General features: G+C 41.3%; 1 protein-coding gene across 2 annotated transcripts; it reads right to left on the bottom strand.

The window, feature by feature from the left end:
• Positions 1-1,578: 1,578 nt before the first annotated feature.
• Positions 1,579-26,563, bottom strand: DCTN4 (dynactin subunit 4). Of its 2 annotated transcripts, XM_081184806.1 has the most exons (14): positions 26,350-26,563; positions 21,393-21,463; positions 13,706-13,884; positions 12,594-12,637; positions 11,659-11,766; positions 10,971-10,991; positions 8,683-8,756; positions 6,950-7,062; positions 6,714-6,823; positions 6,488-6,561; positions 5,895-5,949; positions 5,126-5,233; positions 4,555-4,652; positions 1,579-3,857 (listed from the first exon to the last, which is right to left on the bottom strand). In XM_081184806.1, the coding sequence occupies exons 1-14, from the start codon at positions 26,482-26,484 to the stop codon at positions 3,644-3,646; spliced, it is 1,404 nt and encodes a 467-aa protein (XP_081040932.1). In that variant the 5' UTR covers positions 26,485-26,563; the 3' UTR covers positions 1,579-3,643. The 2 variants fall into 2 exon arrangements, with proteins under 2 accessions (XP_081040932.1, XP_081040933.1); XM_081184807.1 differs by lacking the exon at positions 10,971-10,991 and having other exon boundaries at positions 26,350-26,562.
• Positions 26,564-26,822: the final 259 nt, after the last annotated feature.

Raw genomic sequence — 26,822 nt, 5'->3', positions numbered from 1 at the left:
AGCTCTTAACAGCTTATCTCCTACCTAGGTGGTGCCCTGGTCCAAAAAACAAGGTTAGTCTGCATAATCAGTGCTTTAACCCTAGCTCCCAGGAATCTATAAAAACACTGATGAGAGTTTAGCTCAAACCTCCGGATGCGTCCTCCCAACAGTTTTATGTAGGTGTTAAAAGCAGCACAGGGGAACAAGATGGAACCTAGAGGCATCCCAACTGCTCTGTACTGGAGCCACTATGAAATCATACCTGCAGATGGGCAGTGTTGTTCTCATATTCTGCTTGCAGGCTTTCCCCAGGCATTTTGAGAGCAGGGTGCTGTACTAGAAGGGCCAGTGGCCTAATCCAGGTGGCTCTTGCATTGTTTTCAGATGGAGGAATTTGTATCTCACACCAGGGATCATCTCATAACATAAGACATTCCATGAGTCTACAAGGAAAGATGCTTTTCCTAAAATGGGAACTATAGGTTATAATTTCTAGGAGTGATGCCCAATAAATTAGTCTGATAATAACAAAGATTCCAACTGGCTCTTTGTATAGCAGTTTTAAAAAATTATGATAGGTGGCAATTTAAGCACAGGTACTTGCAGTATGGGGCCAATTTAAACATTACATGGCAGCAACCATTGGCTGTAAAAAGGGTCAGTCTTATAGCAATTTAACCATCAACAAGTAATGTCAGTAGCAAGTGATAACTCACTGCCAGCAGCTAGGAGCTGTAGCATTCCTAGTTCAAATATTACTTCAGTCACAAATCCACTAGGAAGCATTACGTAATCTCTTATCCTTAACCCAAGTGCCTTACAGCAATCATGTAAGGATAACTGAAATAAGCAATTTGAGCACTTGGAAATGCACAACATAAATGTTAATTATTAATGTCTAAGCACATTTGAGTGCTTGTATGCCCAAGATGCTAATGTACTACAAAATTGGTCAGACAAGCGTGATAAAAGCATTTAAGACCTACTCATTCTCATGGGGAAGAACTTGAGCAGACGAACCAGAGTGATAATTCACAGTAGTATGGAATGTGTAAATGAGCCTGTACCTTGTATGAAGTGGGACACAGACTGACTGGATTCCCCATAGTCAGCAATTAAAACATTAAACCATTTTTATCCCATGTCTCCTTCCAATATTCCTTTCATTTCTCTTGAGCCAAAATTGGCTGTAGCTCAAGTGCAATTCCAGGAGCTTAATATGATCTACCTCACCCTATGGCGGCAGTTGGCTGTATCAGCTGTTCTCACACACACACCTGTCTTCGTTAGGAGCCAATAGCAGCTTATGTGTGGCTCTCAATGGTCTCTCAAGCAGGCACTGATGAGGCCGACACCTGTTTAGGTCCATCAGTGCTACTGTATCAAGTGCTCCCACAGCATTCCTTATGCCAAGCTTCCGCAGCTTGTGTTTTGCCCATATATAAGGGCATAGTAGGCACACTTAAAATCACTGCACTCCTAAATCCAGTCCAACACCACTATGTTTGCATAGCGAGAAAAAGACAGTGGCAGATGCTGTCCTCTACATTACCCCCTAAGCATTGGTGCTATCAGAAAAAGTACACAATAAAGAAATGGCTTTGTCTGCTTCTTTATTTCAAGTTCACTACATTAAGTAAAACAATAAGGCAGCACAGTCATTTTATTATTATTGATAAAGGCAGAGTGTCTCCAGTGCCCTCTAGTGAGGATTCAGTGAGATGTTTCTGCAGAAGTGTGTAATACAGAACAGAGTCCTAAAAGATTAAAAGGAAAAAGCTTCCAATGTATGCCCCAGCTTTCCTATATGTTTTGCAAAGAAGCTTCAGGTGTGTATCACTTCAGCACAGCAACAGCGCTCAAAAATGAAGTTCCCAAATATTACTCAGCCAAGAATTATCTTGACAGAATTAAATCAGGGGTTAGTTTGAGTTATTTTAAAAACTGAGATCAGCAGACACTAAACACTACACATTTAAGAATAAACACTGGTTAGACTTCTTAAACTCATGCTTTATATTGTGTATAGTCTACGCAGGTCTTGTGAACATCAAGCTTCTCTTTTTCTTTACATCCATTGCACAAACTGGATAAGGTGCCACCTTCATCCAAATGCTGCCAGACAAATGAAGACTTTTAAAAGACACACCTCTGAACAACTTGCAGTCTACAAGAAAAGAGTTTTCCCACAGCCTTGAGTCCATTTACTTTAATCCAAGATGGAAATAAGCATTCCTCTTTCTGTCTGAGGCTACAAAATAAGCTCTCATATTGTAACGCACACCTGTTGACAACAGTATTCAATCACGTGATTTGCACATGCCCCCATTACTCCCAGGCTACAACAGCAGAGCCCCATTCAAAGCACACCTACATCTGTTACATAGTCTGAGAATTATAAGCAGAAAAAGCAGCCGAGTTCCACCATATGCATTTTTCTTCTCAGCAATCTAACAAAAAATATTAGCCAAGAAGTTCGTGTTGGAACATATCTCTGCATTTTGTGTCTGTGTGTGTATGCAACACTGCAATGCTGAATTTATGAGTATGGGTGGAAGGTTAGAGCCAAGCTCTGGGAATTAGAGTTTACAACCATTTATTTCTTCCATTTGCTACTAACAAAGCCTTGTGAAAGCCATTCACTTTTTCTTATAATGGTATGGAAATCAAGTATTAAGTACACTGAGTGCAAGGATGCACAGTGGGCGCTTGTAGCTACTTTCTCAAGAGATTTTAGACTTCAAAGCATACCGAAAGTGATCTCACGTATCAAAATTCTCAGCTATCTTTGGTCATAAACCTATTCCTAAATAAATAATTTAACAAAACACACACAAATGATTCCCACAATGGCACCCCTGCTACAATAAGTACACTACAGCAGCATTTTCATTTATGAACTACCCTAGATCCTGTTCCATTTTTACGCCTGCATCTTCCAATGTAAGAGTGGCAGAAGACCCGCCCTCCTCCCCACAAAAACCTGCAGAATATTGGGAGGAGCATTCAAATGCCTTTTTTTCTTAAGAGCCTTTCCTTAACAAAGTATGCAGGACAAGATAACATCTTATGAAATATCAACTTCTGGTACATGAGTAAAAGGCCAACAAGTGCTATTTGAAACAGATGGCACATCCAATTGAAGGTGGAAGCAAGAGAACGTTATACTGCTGCCGCTGCTTGCTGTTTCACTATAGATGGTGCTACTGCAGCCTTGGAATAATTTTTACTGTGAACAGAACCTACCACATGGGAGAGATATGTTGGTATTATGTAATACTAGCTTTGCAAAACCGATGCAGAGAGCGCCAAGTAAGGTCGTTTGCTGGGAAATTCCATGCCGTTTTATCAAGGAGCAATACAAGATGACCACAGAATGTGCACACAAAGCTTTCTGCTACAAAGCTGACCAAGCGTGGGGGGGGGGACGGGGCCATCAATTCATAGGTGTTGCAGAGAGGAGAGTCATCCAAGAGTGTGGCTCTTCTCTTCTAATCCGACCTCTGCATCTTTTGGCTGAAATTTGTGTCGTGCGAGCTCATATCTGATGGGAGCCTCTGTGAAGCAGTGCCTTCAGCATTTTGTCAGGATGCATTCTTCTATAGAACAGTGACACAATGTAGTGTGTGGCCATCGTTTAGGTTCCAGTTACAGGCGAGTTTCACGGAAGCACAGGGCCCAGGCTGAGCTCCACGTGGTGATTGAGCCAGATGACCTCACAACTCTGATCACTTTCCTCCGTGGGCCGGATAGGAGCAGCAAGGTTTTTGAATTCATGTTTCATCTTAAAGCTCACAGTAACTTCTCCCTCCTCTTTCTGTGGAGTGACCTTGATGAATATCCCAACTTTGTTAGCCTTTCGGAAGGCTATGATGCTGCAAAGGAAGAAGAGAGGTTTTAATATAATTCCACAACACTTCCCTGTGAGCTATATCGCTAATAAAGTTTATTAGTTGCTTAAGCCAACTACAATAGCTAGACAGAACTAACCAAATACATGGACTCGCCCAGTGCTAAAAGATGAGTTCATGGGTATGCCTGAATTTGAATTTTCAAAAAGTAAGAGAAACCCCTCTGAATCAGGCCAAATGTCCACAAAATCCAGTATCTTGCTTCAAACAGCCAGCCAAATACCTCCAAGAATCCCACAAGCAAGACATGAAGTCAACAGCCCTCTTTCAAGCCTAGAAACTAGAACTGACACATATTGCCTTCCTAGCAACTAGCATTCAGAGGCATGCCAGCATTGATATATCCCTCCTCCATGAACCTGTCAGATTCCCTTTTAAAGGGATCTAAAGGAAGGCTCTAATTGTTTTACATGAAGCACTTCCTTTTGAGTGCCCTGAATTCCCTGCCAATCAATTCCACAGACCACCCCAAGTTCTAGGATTATATTGGGGGTGGGATGTTCTTCAATCAACTACTTTCTAAATTCCAAACTACACAAGCAGAGGAAAATAAATACTGTACTATCAGTTGCCAACCTGGTCAGAAGCCAACACCATCAACCGCCAATGAATCATGGATGACAAATTGATACACAGGTCTGTAAGATATGGAAAAGCTTACTCGGGATCATCTTGAAAATCTTGAGGCTCTGCCAGCTCGTCATATTCTGCTGCTGCATCTTTGCCAGCCAGGAGTAGCTCTTTGGAAGGAACCACCACCTGAAAAAGAGTTAAGTAGAAAATATGTTTTGCAACAAGGAGCCAACCAACATTCACCCTGCTTTCCCTGTAATATATATAGGGTAAGTAATGGAGCGGGAGATTGCGCCTGTGGCCAACTGCAAGATACAACACGGGAATGAAAATACCCAATACATCTTCAGTGCATGTTCTATCATCATTTATTATATATTTATATCCCGTCCTTCCTCTCAAAAGGAGCCAGAGGAGCAAACATACACAATTTTTTAAAAAAACAAACAAACCCCACCTAATATGGCAAACTCCTTAGTGTTTCTGGCATCCACATGGGTACCAATACCATGTGGAAGTCTCTTTTTGCATAGCTACATATAAATCCACCCTAAGTCTTCAATGACAGATGGCTATTTATAGGAGCATACAGTCAGTGTAGCTTCCAGCACAGCATCAAAGTATGGCCCAGAATCTATGCTAGGAAGAAGCTGCAATACCTTAGCAGTACTACTGGTGTCATCAGGATCACCTTCCTCACACTCTTTCAGTGTCACATGAGTGAGATTTTCCACTGGATTGGTGAGAGTTAGAAGAACTTGACTCTCCTGTGCAAATGACAGACACACAAAGGAAAAGATCACTCTCAATAAGAATCTTTCACCCTGTTTTTATGCTGTTGCAAAAACCACGTTTCTGCCTTCCACTGATGCCTCTAAAATTCACAAATTTATCACATTTAAAAAACAGCTAGTCTTCCAATCATTCAGTTAGTGATTTAGTTAGTGTTTATATTTGTCATAGCAAGCATTATATTGCAAAAGGCATTCCTCCTATATACATGAAACGGAGTTGTGCTTTAAGATGGTGCTTTTTTAAATGTCATCCAATTATTCAGGAGGGGGGAGACTTTTAGTTGATTAAAGATCTTCCCAGTTCATCCATCCAATCAAATAAACATCAATTGCGGCTCTTCTGAAACTACGGCTTGCTCAAACCATGATTTGGTGTGGTGTCTTAAATTGAGCCAAGGTTATAAAAAATAATGCACTCAATATGAAAAACTATATAAAATAAATAAAAAAGTTGGTTTAACACTCACTTACATGCAACCTTTAAAACTCCCAGCTCCCAGAAGGCCCAAACGTCATAGGCAATTGTCATAAATGATGGGAGTTGCAGCCCAACAACTCTGGAGGGCCACTGGTCCCCATCCCTAGTTTAAAATCCCACCTCTAGAAAGACTGATCAAAATACACGAGAACAAACCTTCATATAGCGCAGATTAGGAATAGACATGATTCTCACTTCTGGTATATAGTTGCTACAATACAAATAAAAGAAAGTAAATAGCAAATTCAAGTATAAACCCAACGTTTCTAGACTTCTGACTGCACTTTCACTTTTTAGATATCTGGCTTACCTTTCAATCCAGAATGGGTTCTTAAGATGGTGATGTTTTAAAAAGCGGGAAAGGTAGATGACTATGAGCACAACATGGTTTAATTTTTTAAAAAGGGAACTGTACTGTAGATTAGCTACAACTTCCAAAGTTTTAACTGAGATTAAATGAGAACATGGGGCCAGGTGGTTTAAATGACATTTCAGAACTGGAGTTTGTAAACCAAGTAGCCCTCTGTACATAGACTATTATGTACCTGCATGTAGAAGATAAGTCACTAGTGTGTCAGAGGGAAGGCTAGACTAGATCCCTGTTCTCTGATATCCCAGTTTCCTATGTGCTGTGATTTCTGTTTTAGGAGCTCTCACCTACAGTCTGAAGTGGAACAACTCAGGAGAGAATAGAGACCCAACCGTAAGTGTCATAGATTGTTGCTCCCACCCATATCCAAAATACTTACACAGCTACCAGCTGAATTTTGAATTTGATGGATGTAGGGTTGAACTCTGGTTTACTCAAATTGTGTTCACATTTCTAGGGGAAACAAACATTAACAAAATGTGTGGCCAAACAGCAGACAACAGCCTACAACTACAAATGCTACCACTGAGCCAATTTTTTGTAAAAAGAAACACCAAAAGCAGTAGAAGTAGAGACTAACATATTTTTCAGGAAAATCTACATACCCGGCACCGAAGGGAGCGTTTGATCAGCAGATGCTTATGACGTGGGTAAAGTTGAGAAGCACAGATTGGCTGGAAGTCTGGCTGGAGGAGGCGCTGTCGGAGGGTTGTCACTGTTCATAGTACAGAAAGTTAACAACAACAAAAAAATCAGTTTTGAGCAATATGAAAGAGGGATCACCACCTGAACACATTAAGCTGGGGCAGGAGAGCAAAAGAGATATGCTAAGAGCTACTACCTTCTGTCAGATTGATTGGTCGTGTGTAATAGTCCTCAGGCAAAGGCTCCACTTCCTCCACAGCTTGAGCAGGTTCAATTTTTATCTCCTTCTGGTCCTCTCCATCTTTCAGCCTGAGGCAAAAAAGAAAGCAGCTGCTTAGGACAATCAGAAAGTTGCTTAGAAGTAACTGAGCACAGTAAAACCTCAATAATATTACAATTACTGGCTAAATTAAAACTTTCGCAGAGCAACTGTAAGCAAGTTGCTGATTGACATTCAGACTTCCTTACAACACCTAGAACAATGACACAAGGCTACAGAGGATGAGTGGGAGAGAGAACCTGCTCAGCCAGGTGAAGGTGAAAATTGATGTGCTTTTCAAAACCATTTCTTGAAATTTCCCCATCTTTAAGATAATACCATAAATGAGATCGGCATGTAAATATTATAAAGGAAAAGTTATCAACATTCACTAGCCTTAATTTTCACTAGTTCTGCAATCCTTAAATGCCACACCCTTAAAAAAAAACTTCTCAAGAACAGCTGTTCTAGGGATTAGAGGATTAACATCAAGAAAAAACCCCAGAAAGGGACAAAAAAGCAGATTCTATTTAATGTTGTCCCATTTATGGAGGCTCCTTGATCCAGAGAAGGCTTCTGCTGACAGAAGGGGAAGGGAAGGCAATTTCCACAAATTCCTCCTCTCTCTTATTTTTTGTTTAGTTAATAACATTTATATAGTGCTTGCTTGTAATAAAACTTCTAAGCAGTTTACAAAAATATACAGTCCTCCATGCCACCTCTTTTAATAAAGAGCTGAAGAGGGAAGGTGGAGTCAGAAAAAAACCAAAAAACGCTACATACATAGGAAAAGAAAGAAAGAAAACCAACCCACAGCAGGGGTGGGGTGAGCTGTTCAGTGAACAATTTAGAATGGGAAATGGTTGACATAGAAAAGGATTAAACATAGTCCCCCTCACTCCCTGCTTTCAACCTTTCCCTCACAAAATGGCTTTTATCAAGCTACACAGAACTGCATTGCTGAAATCCCAAGGCAAACCGTCCAGAGTTCAGACACGCAAAGCACACAGGGGCTTACTTCCAACAACACATGCACAGGGAACTTGAAACAGAGCCACACCATACATTTAAGGCACATCCAATGCACATTACTGTACCCCAAAGAATCTTGACATAGATATAATTCCCAGCACCCTTAACGAACTGTAGCTCCCAGGATTCTTTGGGGGAAGCCATGTGTTTTAAATATGCACCAAATACATGGTGTGGATATGCAAAAAGCACCTGAGTTTGTTTCCTCTGAAGACAAGGTCAACAGCAAAGAGACAGAATGAGCAAATGCTTCTGGGTTTGCAAGAAAAGATGACGCCCACAGTACACTAGCTGTGTACTGCACTAGCACAGATAATCAATCTCAGGTGCAAAACTTAAGGGAAGAGACTGGTAGCAGTCACACTGTTGTGTAAAACAAAGCAGAAGGTTTAGGCACAACTGTGAAGTACACATCAGTGCCAAAGCACACTCCAAACTGAGCAATGGACCTCTTCTTCTTTTTTTAAAGAAGGGGGGAAACAGACTCCTCCTGAATATAAGCTGCGGGGGGAGACTCTGGATCACTCTTGGCAGTCTGCAGGCAATTTATTTGCACCTTAGATGAGCAGCAATTGGCAAGCTTGTGAAATTACATCATTTCACCTCTCGTCATACATATAAAAAGGCCTAGCACTCACGAAAGTCCTGTGAGGGCACTGATAGGGGCCCCGGGCCTCTGACGCTGGAGCCTGGTTCCAAGGCCATACTTGTCCTAGGAAAGAAGTATGCAAGGAAAGTTAGGTCTGTTGATTGTAACAAGTTCAGGTGGTTTCTGACAGCTTGAGGGGCATAAGGGATCAAGCATGCGCACACACGCACACACAAAGGCAATGCATATGGTTTTCTCTCTCTGTTCAAATGAATTTTTAGTAGCTTGGTTAATAAAATAAAATAATTGATCAAATGCTGGAAGAGGGACGCAGCATGCTACTGAAACAACCCTATTTTTAAAAACCTCCTACCCTGATCTATTTTCATGTGATGCTCCAATGGATACTCCACTTGACAGCTAATGTAGCTTACTCAGAGCGTAACTGTTCTCATACTGGGTAAAATTTTGTGACAAAAATATATTTGACTACAGTTAAGACACCATTGGACAGAAAGAAATAGTTGTGATAATGGTATGACACTCTACAGCTCAGATTAACTACCAAGGTATTCACTGACAAGTTGCTACAATTCAACTAGTAACAAATATATAGAACAGTATCAACCGTAAAGAAACAGCATGGTTGGATATACAGTGGTGCCTCGCAAGACGAAATTAATTCGTTCCGTGAGTCTTTTTGTCTTGCGATGTTTTTCGTCTTGCGAAGCAAGCCCATAGGGAAATTTGTCTAGCGAAGCAACACAAAACTGAAAAACCCTTTCGTCTAGCGAGGCATTCATCTTGCGGGGCACCACTGTACAGCTGAACTCTCCTAGTCATGCTGGTTGGGGCTGTAAGTCCAACCTCATCTGGAGGCACCAAGTTGGCTACTCTTGTACTAGAGCACTGAACCAAGAGCCTACCCAACAGAGAAGACTTACACAAATATTTATTTGCACACCTGTTTCCATCCACTCATGGTTCTCTGGATTCAGTGTTATCCTATAACCACCCTGCAATTCAGGTCACTAGATTTCTAATCAACATTCAGGAAAACAGAGAAACAAAGATTTAGCCAATGCTACTCTGGAAATCATTGGCTGTAGGGGTCGTGGGATGGGGATTTCAACTGAAAATTTCCCAGGAAGCAGTCCTGTTACATCCTGTGTCATTTTGTATGGCAGTGGTGCATGTCATTTTAGGAAGAGGGAACATGCACTTGGAGAAAAAATGGTGTATGGTGGTACCTCCGGTTGCAGACGGGATCCGTTCCGGAGGTCCAGTCGGATCCTGAGGTTTCCACAACCTGAGCACAATCTGTGCATGTGTGCGTGGCAAAACCTGGTAAAATACTTCCAGGTTTGCCACATGCACATCCCGAAATTTACGTAACCAGAGGGTAACATAAACGGAGGTTCGACTGTACTTCTTTCTACCTGTATGACCTATGATATTACATCTAAGTCAGAGAATACTTCTAATAATGACTGTTGCTTAAGAGACAGACATAATACAAAAAAAAAGCTTTGACGTTTTAAACTGTAAACCAGCATTGTTGTAGACAGCAATACAGATGCACATATTTTAGGAGTGCATAGCTTTGGGGGTGGGGGATTACATGAGCAGGGATCAAACACCCCCAAAGAAAGGACCTGAATATAAGTAGCGCCCCTACACCAGAAAATCCTGCTGGGGCATTAAACAGAGTCCAGACCATCAAAAAAGTACTCTGCCCACACACCCCGCTGGTTCACACATCACATCAAGCTGGTTTATGGATTAATCATACAAATCCCACCTGACTGCAGCTCAAGTCCCCATGTGGCTTCTTCCTTCCACAAGCTATAGTATGGCTTGTCATGTTGCCTGAACCCAAAGTTACTTACAGGCAGTGAGCTAGAAATAAACCAAGAACAAATCTTAGTTGATTTCTAGCTTGCTGCTTGTGCATGTTCCTAGTTGAGACATCACAGCAAATCAAAATATGGTTTGCATTGGGGGTGAAGCCGCAAAGGGACTTGTGCAGTATAAGGGAAGACATGTTCACAATTAAACCATGGTTTAAGATAAACTGAGGCTTAGCATGTATGAACCAGCTCACTCTGTTAGCAGGGACTTGAACCGGCAAACACCATTCTTTATATGGACAATGAAAATGTACTCAAAGTCCATAGCAATAGGTCTACCAACCTTGCCCACTCATTAACTGTATGCAAACTGGACTTCAACAAGCACATCCAAGACTAGAAGGCTGAGCACACTAAATACTGACATACCAGTAGAACACAAGTGGTTTCAAAGGTTTTAACGCTATCAGAAACTGAAGGGACTTACCACTACATGTATAGTGTGTTGCTGCGGAGAGCCCCCAAATTAGCAGCAGGTAGCAACGGAGACAAGAAAAAAGCAGCAATAAAGACAAAAGCAAATGCACAGAGCAAGCAGGTTATACGGGTATCCAAGAGGTAGGAAGCATATGCAAAAATTTTCAGCTAAGCAAAAAGTAAGCCTTTCAAATGACACAGGCTGCACAGCTGAAAACTGAAATGAAATATTGTCACATCTTATGATTTCTAGCACATAGCAAGTTTGTGCTGACTATGAGCTAGGCAAGCAAATACTTAGTGACAAATATTTAGTCAGTATAATAAAACTGAAAGCAAGAGCATCTTGGTCTAGCTGATTTCCAGCCCTGACTAATTCTTGCTCTTCTTAATACAATCCTGGGTTACTTGAGGGATTTCAAATGACAGGTGTCTACATTTTGGTAGTGGACAATATCCCTTAATAAACTGCAAAACACTCTGAAATCTTTCTATACACAGATGCTTGGAACTTGTTCTTGGAAGGTTATTGATCTGACATGGTTCCAACAAACTCTGAAGATTTTTGTTTGTTTTGTTTGCTTGCTTCTTTTTTACAAGTCTCAACTAAAAACAACACTTATGCCCTTGAAGTTTAAAAAACTGTCTTCTGATTATGCCCAAGAGCTCCAGAATTCTGTATTGTTGTCCTAGCTCACCGAAAAAGCAAGGGGCATGTAGGGTCTGCGTCGAACCAACTTTTTACGATCCCTCTCCATCTTCTCCTTCTGAGCCAGCTGTTGATAATACTCGACCAGTTTGTTAATCTGATTAGAAAGGAATGTCAGTTTAAGATGAGAGCTGGAAGAAAAGCTGTTCCTGGTAAAGTAAAGGTTAAACAAAATGGTGGATATACTTGGGGGGGGGTTGTCCCTTTTTGTTTTTTCCTTAGTTGAGCTGCAGCAGCAGCTTCTTGCCCAACTCCTGATATCAGTTAACTGACCCAGTTAGCTAGCAGTGTCATGCACATCCTAACAATTTTACCCAATGCTCTTTCCTCAGAGAAACTGAAAAAAGAAGCTTGCATTACATCATATCCTACTCTTAGGTGGAGATGAGCTATGCCCTACATCTCAAAGACAGGGCCAGACAGACAAGAAGGCCAGCAGGAAATAGAGCTCTCGTTCTCAAATAACTACTCTGAACAGAGTAATTCATGTTAGTGGCAGTGCATCTGTATGAGAAGGCTCAAATCAGTGTAGTATATTGGAGCTGGGGAAAGATGCTGACCTCTGCATGACACAAGGTCTGTGCCAATTCCTGATGACTGCTAGTTTAAACTGCATTCCAGCAGCTAATGAGGTCAATGTAGATGGGCCACTTCTCAAAGAATGCATGTTGTGGAAAACGGTTTGGACTACTTGGTATGTTTTGCTCAACATAATGTCATCCCCAGCCCCAGTTTGATGCTACAGTGCTAAATCAATTGGGGAAAGATGCAGTCTAGCCTCAACCATGCAGGACTCATTCTTTCAAGTTTAATTAAATGTTGATTCTCTTCTGTGAGTTAAGAGATAGACAAGAGCAGACCCAACACAAAGACTCTTCTTTTTCAGGCTACTCTATGAAAGAAAAAGCAGTTCCTTTTATGTACCTTCTGAGTATGAGGATTTTCTGGCTCCTGCCAACCTCCACTGGCTGCAACACAACAAAGCATTTTTTTAAAGGCTGGTGGGTGTGAGGGGAGGGAGAGAGAGATCATACATGCACTGGACAGAGAAAATGAAAATCCAAAATTACTGCCTGCTTCTCTCCTCCTTTCATCTAACCCAGACCACGATTCATTAAATCTGGTATTATTAGTATCAATGTGTCAGATACCAAAAGCTTAAAGTTCTTCTGCATCACAAGCTGAAAATGGCAGAACTGCATAATATAGCAGCAAAGATGTGTTTTCTATACTTGTGTCTGAAGGTCAACATGAATGCTGGGGCACAGAGAAATATTTGTAGGAAATTACTGACAGGCGAGAGTGATGTTGAACCCATCTGACACCCACATATTTTCACTTACAAATGCCCCCTTTCCTTGAGGATTATTCCCCTACCCAGACTATTCTGGGTTTTAGAATTCAGCTAGGCAAAACACAGCAGAAACATATATAGGGGTGCAGAAGATATTTCCAGGGTGGGGGAGAATAATGCACCCTTCCTTCCACCATATATACATGGTAAATAATACTACAGCATGAAAAATGTTACAACACATATTTATACTGAAAGCCCATGAAGAAGTCCCATTGCATAGGCCAGTGGTGGTCAAACTTGGCCCTCCAGCTGTTTTTGGACTACAACTCCCATCATCCCTAGCTAACAGAACCAGTGGCCAGGGATGATGGGAATTGTAGTCCCAAAACAGCTGGAAGGCAAAGTTTGGCCACCACTGGCATAGGCAGAAGTTCTTGTGTTAACGGGACAACTTTGTGGGATACAACCCGCTTTTTTTTGCTTAGTTTATGCAGCCTGCGAGCAAACAGTACTCCAAGGACATAGGCACGCATCCTCAGAGCTCAATTCTGACTATTTTGGTAGCATAATAATAACACCATTCACCAATGAAAGCTAACCTCTATAAGCTCTTCACACAGCCCTACTTATCTTCCCAGCTCTTAGTATTGAATTGCAAAAACAACACTCCGCAAAACATGTCATGAAAAAGTTTTCTAACGACACTTGCAATATTCATCTGAAAACCAATGCCACTCACCAACTGATTTATCTGCCATGCCAACATCTCTGGAAGTCCAGCGGCAAAAGCCACAGGCCAGGTAATAAGCCTTCTTCATTGTGGTCTTGGCTGGGTCATCAGGCAGCGGAGCAGGGATGCTTGTTGCTCGGGTAGAGAGAGTGTGCATACAGCAAGGACAGTCAAAACAGTTAGCACACCTGAACAGAGAGAGACCAGCATGGAAGTTTGACTCAAGTTTGTACTTGAACACCAGGGATTATACCTGCTGTTCAAGGCTCCTGATTTTCTGTTTTATAACTCAGAAATTGCCTCTGACAAGTTATAAAACCAAATTCTTTCCAAAGGTGTTACTATGAAAGAAAGGACTTATCAGAATCAGTCAACAAAAAACAAAGTAAGCCATTTCATTCCACTTCCATCACCCTTTGTGAAAGGGCACAAAACATGCTGCAGGCAAAGTTTCAAATCTGGTCACAGTAAACATTCAAGATTCCACAAGTGCTCTGATCCACTCTGCATGTATTTCACAGAAATTCACAAAAGTATAGGTGTCAATGTACGAGAGATGTAAATTCATTCTGAAAGCCTTCTTACAGCATGGGAGATCACCAGCAATTCCACAGTGTGCTTTTTTGTGATTTCACAAAAAAACACATTGAGAGCGTGAAAAGGAAACAGGCTCGTGCTCAAGTGTAAATTAATGCAGCAATATTTCTCCAGTACTGACAGTAGTTGGAAGTGCAGACTATAAACAGAGTGCTAAGTCAAACACACAAATAATAATAATAATAATAATAAATTTTATTTATATCCCGCCCTCCCCAGCCGAAGCCGGGCTCAGGGCGGCTAACAACAATAAAACAGTACAAAAGTACAACATGGACTTCCGGGGGCGGCGCGAAACTGTAATGGCGGTCCTCTTCGAGCTCTGAAGAGGGGCTCCGCGGAAAAGGGTCGTTTGCTGCGGCATAGCGACGACCCATCAAGATAAACCACGGGTAGAGTGAGCCCGTGGCCGTGGGACTCGGCGGGCACCAGAAGCTGCTCCGAAAACACAGAAGGGACCCCGTAAGGAGACCCGGAGTGAAGGAGGGGTAGCGGTGCTGTGAGTTCATCGCTCTTTCCGCGGAAGCGAAGCCGCGCGGCTGTTACAGATGAGCGCTGATCCTTCTTCCTAAAATCAACGCTAAACTGCAAGCAACATACCCGTGAGTAAAGGGGTTTAAAATTTGGCAAAGAAATTCGGTTAATTTGGCTGAAAGCGGGAGACGAGAAAAGGGAAGTCCGTCTTCCGACATTGCTGACAAGATCAAAGCAAAGCTTTTAGAAACGGAAGCATTTGAAACGGGACTTTGGGAAGCTTAAACTTTTTCGTGCTATAAAATTTGCCTTCTTCATTGAGCTTAAGGTGGAAATGGACATTGATTAAAAGAAGCAGCAGATGGTGACTCTCCTCCTATCTTTTGTTTTCTTTGGGCTGTTTAAAGAGCCAGATCGTCGGGCTGCCAGAGAGAGAGACTGTGTCAAACTGCGGAAACAGTTGCAAACTGTGCTAGAAAGCAATTGTTACATTTGAGCAGAAAAGACTGATTGGGATACTGTTACAAGCACCTTTCGTGAAACTTTGTCGATTTATAAAAGGTGCTTTGGGAGATCTTGAATTTATGAAGGGACTTTTGGATTAACGAATTTATTGTTTTGAAGCAATTTGGAACTTCAATGGCGGATTACTTCCTTCCTTGTCTTTGAAATCGGGTGGCACTCCCCCTACAGGGCTTTCGGATTACAAAATCCTGGGAACTGACTTTTGTTTTGAATTCCATCTCACTGGCTGTTTACTCCTGAATTTGTCTTTCCCATGGAACAATAGACAATTTGACCTTGAACATTGACAGATGTGTAATGAGTGGTGCAGGGAGAACAAGAGCGTCTAAAGCAAAGGAATCTAAAGAGGCTAAGGAAAAAGAAAAGGAAAAGGAAAGAAGACCAGCACAATTTGTACAAACAACATTGACCCAAGGACGCCGCTCGTCGGTTCCAGCTGTACTGGTGTCTCATAGAGAACAAGGGGAAATAACTGAGAAGTCCACTGAGGAAGATATGGCAGCAGGTGGGTCAGATACATTATTAAAACAAATATTGGAGCAACTATCAAGTTTAAATCAGAAGGTGGACGATCAGTCTGTGAAGATAGATAAAGCAACTTCCTCGATTCAAAAACTGACTGACCAAGTTTCCCAGCACACGCAAGCTATAGAGAAATTGCAAGGAGCAACAGCGGAAAATCGAGAATTAGCTGGAGAAGCAATCCAGAAAGTGGGAGTCCTACAAAAAGAGGTTGAAGAAATAAAAGGAGAAGTTAGGCCCCTGCACAAACAGGTGGGTGAACAACAAGTCTATCTGTCAATGGTGGAACTGAAAAATCGTGAGAGCAACATCAAATTGAGAGGTATTCCAGAACTCGAGCAAGGAGATTTGATTGGATACTTAACACAGGAATTCTCGAAGTTCTGGGGTTTAAAGGAAGACACGGATTTTAAGATTGTCTCGGCATATAGATTGGGAAGACTGGTAAGGAAAGACAGATCCAGAGACTGCTTGATAATTTTAAGAACAAAGGAAGAGAGAGACAAGATCCTAGGCCTTCACTTCAAAAAAGCAATTGAAATACAAGACAAAAGAGTGGAAATTTACAGAGATATCCCGAGGCAGCTGCTGGACCTTAGAGCCACCTATACAGAACTAGCAAAATTGCTGAGACACAACGCAATCCCCTATAGGTGGGAGTTTCCACAGGGATTATCCTTCACCTACAAAGAAAGGAAGGTTAAAATAAGAACACCTGAAGATAACCAAAGGTTCCTTCACGACCACGGAGAAGATCTCCAAAAAGGAGCGGATTGGTTTCCAGTTTTACCAGCACCAGCACCGCCCGGAAGTGGGCCAACGCCTATACCTTCGGGATCTGAACAAAAGGAAGACACCCCATCTTAAGAACATCTTAAATAGAACAGGATGTCTCTGCAGCTACTTAGTTGGAACATAAATGGCGGGAATTCTCCGGAAAAAAGGAGAAGGATATTTCATATCCTAAAAAAAGAACAATTGGATGTAATATGTTTGCAAGAAACACATGTGACTAGGCTCCACAGGAAAGTATTAATTAATAAAAGACTTGGCCAAGAATTTATCTCATCAGACAAAGTTAAAAAAAGAGGTGTTGTAATTTATGCAAAGGAGAACCTGTCGCCAAAATTTTTATTTAAAGATGATCATGGAAGAATCCTCGCAATTGAAATTCAAACACAAGGGGAAAAGATTTTGATATTAGGAATCTACGCGCCAAATGATGGAAAATCAGAATTCTACAAGAAGCTGCATGAGACAATGATGGACTATTTGGACTATGCTAATATTATTGTGATGGGAGATATGAATGGGGTGGTGTCTACAAATATGGACAAATCCCAAAATCAAAACTTAACAACAGACGGCAGACTCCCTAAAACTTTCTTTGAAATGACAGACAATATGGACTTGATCGACATTTGGAGGACAAAGAACCCCTTGGGTAAAGAAGGAACTTTCTTTTCCGAGGCCCATTTGTCATGGACACGAATCGACCAAATTTGGATATCTAGAGGGCTGGCTCCGAAAACGAGAAAAGTGGAAATCTGCCCAAAAACCTGCTCCGACCACAATGCCATAAAAATGGAACTGAGACTTTTCCCAACTGGATCCTTCAGATGGAGAATGAATGACACCTTGTTAAGAGATCAAGAGATTGTGAAGAAGGCCCAAAAAACATTAAAGGACTACTTTGAAATAAATTTGAACACTACGGTGGAGAAAAGAACAATCTGGGATGCAAGTAAAGCTGTAATGAGAGGGTTTCTGATTCAACAGAATTCGATAAAAAGAAAATATTGGAATGGAAAAAAAGAAAAAATTTTAGAGAAAATAAGTGAAGGAGAGAAAAAATTGAGAATCAAACCGAAATCCAAAGAGGTGCTAAGAGAGATCAAATTTCATCAAGCACAATATTCGAAACTGATCAATCAAGAGATTGAGTGGAAAATTAAACAAATGAAGCAGAGATCATTTGAATCAGCAAATAAATGTGGAAAGTTGCTGGCTTGGCAGCTGAAAAAAAGACAAAAGTTAAATACGGTTACAAATCTGGAGATTCAAGGAAAAATAGTTCAGAAACCAGAAGAAATAAGAAAGTGCTTCCACAGATATTTCAAAGAGCTCTACGCACAGGGGCCTCAGAAAGAACCGGAAATGGACCAATTTTTGGAAACAAATGGACTACCAAAAATAAGTCAAGATAAAAGATCAATTCTTAACAGCAAAATAACTCAACAGGAAATTGAAGGCGCCATCCAAAACATGCAGCTGGGCAAATCTCCAGGCCCGGATGGACTTACCTCCAAATATTACAAAACTTTGAAGGATTTCTTGATACAACCGTTGTTGGAGGTTTGTAACCAGATCATGGAGGGGAGGAAGGCACCGGAAACGTGGAAAGAAGCATTTATCACATTGATTCCCAAGTCAGAAAGGGAAAAGACTCAGCTCAAGAACTACCGTCCCATCTCACTCCTGAATGTGGATTACAAAATTTTTGCAGACATTTTAGCAAGTAGACTTAAAAATGTGTTAAATGAAGTAATTCACAAAGACCAAGCAGGCTTTCTCCCTGGTAGACACATGTCGGACAATACCAGGAACATCATTGATATTTTGGAGCTGTTGCGAATTAGAAATACAAGGGCTGCTTTAATCTTTATTGATGCGGAGAAAGCATTTGACAACATTTCTTGGATGTTTATGAAGAAGAACTTGAAAGGGATGGGAGTGGGACGGGGGTTTGAAAATGGACTAGAAGCAATCTATTCAGAACAAAAAGCTAAACTGATAGTGAACAATGTGGTATCGGAGGAACTTCGAATTGAAAAAGGGACACGACAGGGGTGCCCTTTATCCCCTCTGCTATTTATTTCTGTTCTGGAGGTATTGCTGAATATGATTAGGGAGGACCAGCTGGTGCAAGGTATAGAGGTCGGAGCGAAACAATACAAACTGAAAGCCTTTGCAGATGACCTAGTCCTGACAGTACAGGAGCCAGTATCTAGTACAAAAAGAGTTTTGGAACTTATTTTGGAGTTTGGTCGGGTGGCGGGATTTAAGCTAAACAAACAAAAAACTAAGGTTTTGGTCAAAAATCTGACACCTACAGAGATAGAGGAGTATCAGAAAGAGACAGAGCTAAGTGTGGTTAAAAAAGTGAAATACCTGGGGGTATACTTGTCCACTAAAAATTTAAACCTTTTTAAAGATAACTATGAAAAATGTTGGTTGGAAATTAAAAAAGACTTGGATATTTGGTCAAGATTGAAACTTACCTTGTCAGGCCGAATCGCAGCTATAAAGATGTGTGTTTTGCCTAAAATGCTATTTTTATTTCAGACCCTTCAGGTCGTGGACAGAATGGAATGTTTTGGAAAATGGCAGAAGGATATTTCTAAGTTTGTCTGGCAGGGCAAAAAGCCCCGAATAAAATTTAAAATACTAACCGACTCAAAAGAAAGAGGGGGGTTTGCCCTGCCGGACCTAAGGTTGTACTATGAAGCTGCAGCCTTCTGCTGGTTGAAGGATTGGTTCTTGTTGGAAAACACCGATGTCCTAGATCTGGAAGGGTTTGATAATGTGTATGGTTGGCATGCATACTTGTGGTATGACAAGGCGAAGGTTCATAAATTGTTTAAAAATCATATTGTCAGAAAATCAATTTTTGCCGTCTGGACGAAGTACAAGGATTTATTAGAAAGCAAGACCCCGAGGTGGCTATCACCTGTGGAAGCCAAGATTTCTAAAAAAAAGCCCAATATGGAGGCCTACTGGCCAAAGTATTGGGAACTGATTGAAAGAGTTGGAGATAACTGGAAGCTCCAAAGCCAGGACAAATTAAAAGGTAAGGTGCGAGATTGGCTACATTATGCTCAAATTCAAGAGGTATTTAAAATGGACAGAAAAGTGGGTTTCCAGTTGGAGAAATCGAAACTGGAGACGGAGCTGCTAGAACCAAAGACTAAGGTACTTTCGAGGATGTATGACTTGCTGCTTAAATGGAACACACAGGATGAAACAGTTAAATCTGCTATGATAAAATGGGCACAGGATGTGGGACACAACATTATGTCTGAAGACTGGGAAAGGTTATGGAACACCGGTATGAAATTCACGGCATGTAGTGCCTTGAAAGAGAACATTATGAAAATGGTATACCGGTGGTACATGACTCCAGTCAAGCTGGCTAAAATATATCATCTCTCTGATAATAAGTGTTGGAAATGCAAGGAGGCAGAAGGGACATTCTTTCACCTCTGGTGGACCTGCCCGAAAGTAAAGGCCTTCTGGGAAATCATACATAATGAGCTGAAAAAGGTATTTAGATATACCTTCTCTAAGAAACCAGAGGCCTTTCTCTTGGGCATGGTGGACCGGAAGGTGCCAAAGAAGGACAGAACCTTGTTTATGTATGCAACCACAGCAGCTAGGATTCTCATCGCTAAGTTCTGGAAAACACCAGATTTACCCACACTGGAGGACTGGCAGACGCAGTTGATGGACTATATGGAGTTGGCAGAAATGACTGGCAGAATCCGAGATCTGAGCGAAGAAACTATGGAGGAGGACTGGAAAAAATTTAAGGACTATTTGCAAAAACATTATAAGTTGTTTGAATGTTAAGATAGCGCACGATTAAGAAATGTTATGTTTCCGCAATTTATTTTAAGAAATGATAAAGTAAGTATTGATAGAAAAAACGAGAAATATTTGAAACAAATTATTATGTTTATTAAGAATGTCAAAATTAAATTACAATTTTTTGAAATTGGTAACATAATATATTTAAAGGTATAATAAGATGGGAAACAAGATAACAAATTGCTGAACTGGCTAGAACAATGAATGCAATGCTGAGAGGATGCGAGGAGGTCCAAAAGTGAATTGCTGAAAGATGTTAAGGAAAGTTTCATAACATTTTTTTTCTTGTTTTTATTTTTCTTTATATATATATACAAAAAATGTTTCTTGTATGTTGCCATGTAAACAAATTTGTTAATCTATGAAAAGAAACGCAATAAAAAATCTATATAAAAAAAAAAAAAAACAAAAGTACAACATAAACAACATTCTAAAATCATTCATTATAAAAATTAATTAATTCAAGCCACTGGCAACCATTGGGCCAGAGCTCTGCGAAGATTGCCGAGGGAGGGAGTCAGGCTGTGCCCTGGCCAAAGGCCTGGTGGAACAGCTCTGTCTTGCAGGCCCTGCGGAAAGATGTCAAGTCCCGCAAGGCCCTGGTCTCTTGTGACAGAGCGTTCCACCAGATCGGAGCCACAGCCGAAAAAGCCCTGGCTCTAGTTGAGGCCAGCCTAACCTCTCTGAGGCCTGGGACCTTCAAGATGTTTTTATTTGAAGACCGTAGGTTTCTCTGTGGGGCATAAGCACTTTCCTCATCACAATGAGATCACATTGTAAATAAAATCCTTACTTAGAGGATTTTCAAAATTGTTTCAGATTCTTACTAAGGTGCTGTGGACAAATATACACTGATAGAAGGGAGACTATCCTATAGCATGACAAAAGTATTGAGTAAGGTGAGAATCACAGAAGTAGCATGTAGTCTTACCTATTCTTCTTTAGCTTGGCTTCAGCTGATGGCATATTCTCCAGGCAACTGGGACAATAGTGAGAATCCACCTAAAAAAATACAAAAAGGCATTTTTCATTTCGCACCATTATCCTTTTCCAATACAAAAAAAACCCCACAACTTTGATTTTTTTTAGGGCTACACAGCATAGTAGGTAGTTCAAGTTATGAGACATTAAGTCCCCAGTCTGGTTCTTACCTTTGTCATGAATTCATCAGATGGCTTAGGCAAGCCACTCCACCTCAATTTTAAAGTGGAGTCTGTTAAGGATGCTGGGCATTGTAGCTCTGTGAGTGGGGAAAGCTACAGTTTCCAGGATTCTTTGGAGGAAGTAATGCATAAGTACACAGCCTTATACCTCTTTACTTACAGAGTAGTTATAATGAACACAAAGATTCCTTTATAAGGAATGTGAAATGTTGTCAACCCCCCAAAACACTGAAAAGTATCATCATCTTAAAACTGAGATGTCTGGGGAATTTCTTGACCTAAACACAAAAAATTATCTTCAAACAGCAGACAAACAGTTCTGGCAAAGTTATTCAGTTTTCTAATGCCCAGGAACTAAGCCAAATATTATTACTGTCTTACTATTCAGATGGAATTTAACAGTATGTTGCTGAACTATGTGCTAACAACCTTCCACACTGCCACTCTCACAGATATCATCATCTATATTATTCTGAACACTGGTGGAAATAACTGAGCAAATAATTTCTTGTTCACACTAAAGTACTTTATTTCCAACTTATCTGAACCTTCAGTCCTTCCAGAATAACATAATGCTACTTCTTGAGACATTGTATATTTTAAAGATCATTTATAAGCAAAGGGGCACATTACAAACAAATGAACGTAATGAAACCCCACCTTTAAAAGAACTAGCAAAGAAGGGGAGTGCCTAATTTCTTCCATAACCCTTAAGAATAAAACAGCTTTACTAGACGGATTTTGAGTGGACAAGCATTGGGGACAGTCAAATACACAGACTACTTCACCCTCCTGAGTCTGTTTTTCAGCTTTTCTGCTTTGTTTATGCATTTGCATGCAGCTTGACCCTTGCTTACTCGGGGTTCATACACCAGAACAAGGCATATCAGAATTCAATACCCACTTATTAAATAGGTCTTACATATGAGTAGACATGTATAGAATTGCATTGCAAGGCATTCAAAAATAAACATCTCAGTTTTAATAATTTTAGTTAAATCCAGCGTAAATTAAAAGTTGAATCCTGACAAGACAGAAGTACTGTTTTTGGGGGACAGGGGGCGGGCTGGTTTGGCGGACTCCCTGGTCCTGAAAAGGGTAACTGTGCCCCTGAAGGACCAGGTGTGCAGCCTGGGAGTCATTTTGGACTCACAGCTGTCCATGGAGGCGCAGGTCAATTCTGTATCCAGGGCAGCTGTCTACCAACTCCACCTGGTACGCATGCTGAGACCCTACCTGCCCGCGGACTGTCTCGCCAGAGTGGTGCATGCTCTAGTTATCTCCCACTTGGACTACTGCAATGCGCTCTACGTGGGGCTACCTTTGAAGGTGACTCGGAAACTAGAACTAATCCAGAATGCGGCAGCTAGACTGGTGACTGGGGGCGGCCGCCGAGATCACAGAACACCGGTCTTGAAAGACCTACATTGGCTCCCAGTACAATTCAAAGTGCTGGTGTTGACCTTTAAAGCCCTAAACGGCCTCGGCCCAGTATACCTGAAAGAGCGTCTCCACCCCCATTGTTCTGCCCAGACGCTGAGGTCCAGCGCCGAGGGCCTTCTGGCGGTTCCCTCATTGCGAGAAACAAAGCTGCAGGGAACCAGGCAGAGGGCCTTCTCGGTAGTGGCGCCCGCCCTGTGGAACGCCCTCCCATCAGATGTCAAAGCGATAAACAACTACCTGACATTCAGAAGACATCTTAAGGCAGCCCTGTTTAGGGAAGTTCCTAGTGTATTTTTGGTTTCTATGGAAGCCGCCCAGAGTGGCTGGGGAAACCCAGCCAGATGGGCGGGGTACAAATAATAAATTATTATTATTATTATTATTATTATTATTATTATTATTATTAATAATATTAATAATAATAATAATAATAATTAGGATTTCTACACAGGAGCAAATATTCAGATCAGGAACTGTTAATAAATTATGTTAGTTTTTCTGAGCATCAGTTCCATTTATATATATTTTTAAAAGGTCATCAAATTCAAGCCATGTATCCAATGTTTTATTCAAACAAAAAATTCTCAGTATAGAATCCTGTATCTTGCAACATCCACAGACCTATAATAAAGAGGAATGCTTCCATTATCCCAAATGAAATAATTTATCGTAATTTAGCAATGAATTAATTTTTTAGCTAAAGAATAGATGAAAATGAAGAAATGTGTGAATAAGGACAAAGAAACCAACTCAGCTCTGAATCAACTGGGTATCAATACAGGGCATACAATGTATTTGCATATACAAATTAAAAGACTAATTTAATAGTTATTACCTCTGCCTAAACTATTCTGAGATTTATAGTTCAGTAAAGGAACCTTTGGACTTCTAGCAGAGAAAATTCAGCAACCTTGTCAAAGAACAATTCCAAGGATTCTTTCATGAATCAGAACTGGAATAAAACCCATAAATTGATCGTGCAGATAAACCCTTTGGATTATTTGGCCTGAAATGTGTTCACTTTCTTCTGAGAGCACATACTGACTTGATGTATGGGAATCTCACATTCACTTCAACACAATGAAGAGATTTGTTCTGTAACCTTGTCTGATGACAGGACAAAGCAGGTTTTTGGCTGTTCTAGTCACAGCATTTGATGCATATCAACAATGCCAATGCTGTTCTAATTCTTCTTAGCTATACAGAACTGGTGAAAAACAGTGATATGCAAATTACCTGCCACTGTCTTTCTCCATCTTTTACATAAACACAGGAACACAGAAAGGTAAGGATAGCTGTATATCTAAGCCTGTATGCTCTATTGTGACCAACAGTGTTTCTCTAACAGAAGTCTTCCCCATCACTTGCCACCTAATCCTTTTAACTGGAGATGCCAGGGACTTAATCCTGGGTCCTTCTATAGGTACAGCATGTGCTCCACCACTGACCTAGGCTTTACAAATGAATTCCCAACCTATCACATTGGCATCTATAGTTTATAAACTTGAATAGAAGAGATAAGGCTTACCAACACTCATCTAATATGTTATTGCAGTGGGGGGGGGGTTATACTGAAAGACTGTGAAATAATACAGATGTTCTTTACACAAGTCAAAGTTATCATGAAAAGAACACTGGACCAAGGTGTGGGCAGGCAGGCGTGACTTGTGAACAGAGTTGCAACTTCAGCGCCCAACTATGCCAAAATTAGGTGCAGAAGCAGGCTCTAATCTTTAGACATTTGTTAAGCCAAAGTCACAAAGCAGCATGGCTTTTTAAAAGTTTTACAGCTACTTTACTTATTTTGATGTTCTAACAAAGTAAAACATCTGTCCAGGCCTATTTAGTAATCTTATGTTCAAGGTAGAAGCTGCACTCAGGTTGGCACACTATGAACTGGCTGTCTCCATTCTCTACAGCTTAAAAGGGTGAAAAAGATTTAAGAGTGAAAAGAATTCAGCTAAGATATAAATGACCATTCTGTGTAACAAGAAAATTCACAGTGTCAAACTCCCTGAGTGGTACTCAACCAGGTTTCACCCAGAGTAAATTAATGGACACATCTCAGTTATGTTCATTAATTTCAACCGGTCTGCTATGAGTAAAACTTAGCTGAATACCACCCTCTACATCCAAATAAACTGGGGGAAAGAAGACAGAATTTTTAAGACAATCAATTAGAGGTTGTGATAGGAGTGGCTAATCAGAAAATGACTTGGCTAATCAGAAGAGAAAGAAACTGGTTTCTCCACATCCATCGTTCAGCCGAGACACTGAGGTCCAGGCCCAAGGGCCTTCTGGCGGTTCCCTCACTGCAAGATGTGAGGTTACAGGGAAGTAGGCAGAGGGCCTTCTCGGCAGTGGCACCCGCCCTTGGAACGCCCTCCAATCAGATGTCAAGGAAATAAACAACTATCTGACTTTTAGAAGACATCAGAAGGCAGCCCTTTTTAAGGAAGTTTTTAATGTTTGAAGTTCTATTCTGTTTTTGATGTTCTGCTGAAAGCCGCCCAGAGTGGTTGGGGAAACCCAGCCAGATGAACACGGTTTGTTGTTGTTAAGTCGTTTAGTCGTGTCTGACTCTTTGTGACCCCATGGACCAGAGCACCATAATAATAAGAAATCAGTTGGTAAGAGTGCTGCATTTTATCCGTAAGCACCTTTGTGACTTGCACAAGACACAATATGCTATAGAAATGGAGGGATGGGGCACAAAACTCAAGCACCACACAGGCTGCTAAAAGAACAAATAAGAAGACTGGAAAAGACTTATTTTAATGTGATGACTATACAGTATAGGAAGCAAAAGGGGAATGAATATGTAGCTAATTATCACACAGAGAGAGGGAGAAAGAGAGGGAGAGTAACAGCGCCCCACCATGCCTACTGCTTACAAAATGCTATAGGGGTTGTTGTGACTTAACTATCCTGTGCATAACTCAGCTCTACCAGAACAGAGCAACCGGCAGGCTCACACCACCCCAGGAAGCAACTGAGAGGCTAAGAAGGAATATAATTAACAACACAACTCCAGTGATGCCAGACTATAAAATGAAGAACTGGCATCCCGCGGAAGAGATGAGGGAGAGGGCGACGCTACCCCCACACATCATATATAAATCAAAGAATGATATGCACCCTCCTCCCTCTAATCCATCCATCTCCCCTAACCAACAGAATGAAGCGAAGCAGCGAGTGGCAGCTGGACGGGCCAATCAACGGGCTCTCGAGGCGTTGGATGGGGCGCCCCCCCCCCGGTTCTCCAGCCCCCGCCCGGTTTACCTCATGAGAGACGCACTCGAGGGAGCGCAGCTCACTGCAGTAGCGGCAGAAATAGAGCTGCGAGAGCGGCATGCGGATCTCCTTCTCGCCCCGCACCAGGTACGAAACGCGCTCGGACTGCAGCAGCGAAGCCATTTTGGAAAGACGGGGACCAGCCCCAACCTCTCCAGCCGCTCGCCGCACCCAGCCGCCCCGACTTCCGCCACGTGACCCGGAAGAGAACCGCTTGGGCTGGTCACTTCCGGGTGACGCTCTCTTATCTCCTCCTGGCGTAACGTCATAGGGAGGGGAGATGAAATACTGTACTGTAAATGGATGGTTAAAGCAGAAAGATACATAGACTGATAATTTATATTTATTAATTATATATAAAATATTATATTTATGTCTATGTGATTCTAAATTTTAAATTTGATTTCATGGGTGCCACAGAACATGTTTTAACGTTTCTGTACAGAATCCGCAAAATTTAC

Source organism: Podarcis bocagei, assembly GCF_964188305.1.
Source record: "Podarcis bocagei genome assembly, chromosome: 2".
NCBI lineage: Eukaryota > Metazoa > Chordata > Lepidosauria > Squamata > Lacertidae > Podarcis > Podarcis bocagei.
Note: the sequence above shows the minus strand (reverse complement) of the source record. Positions and strands in the feature narration are given on the sequence as shown.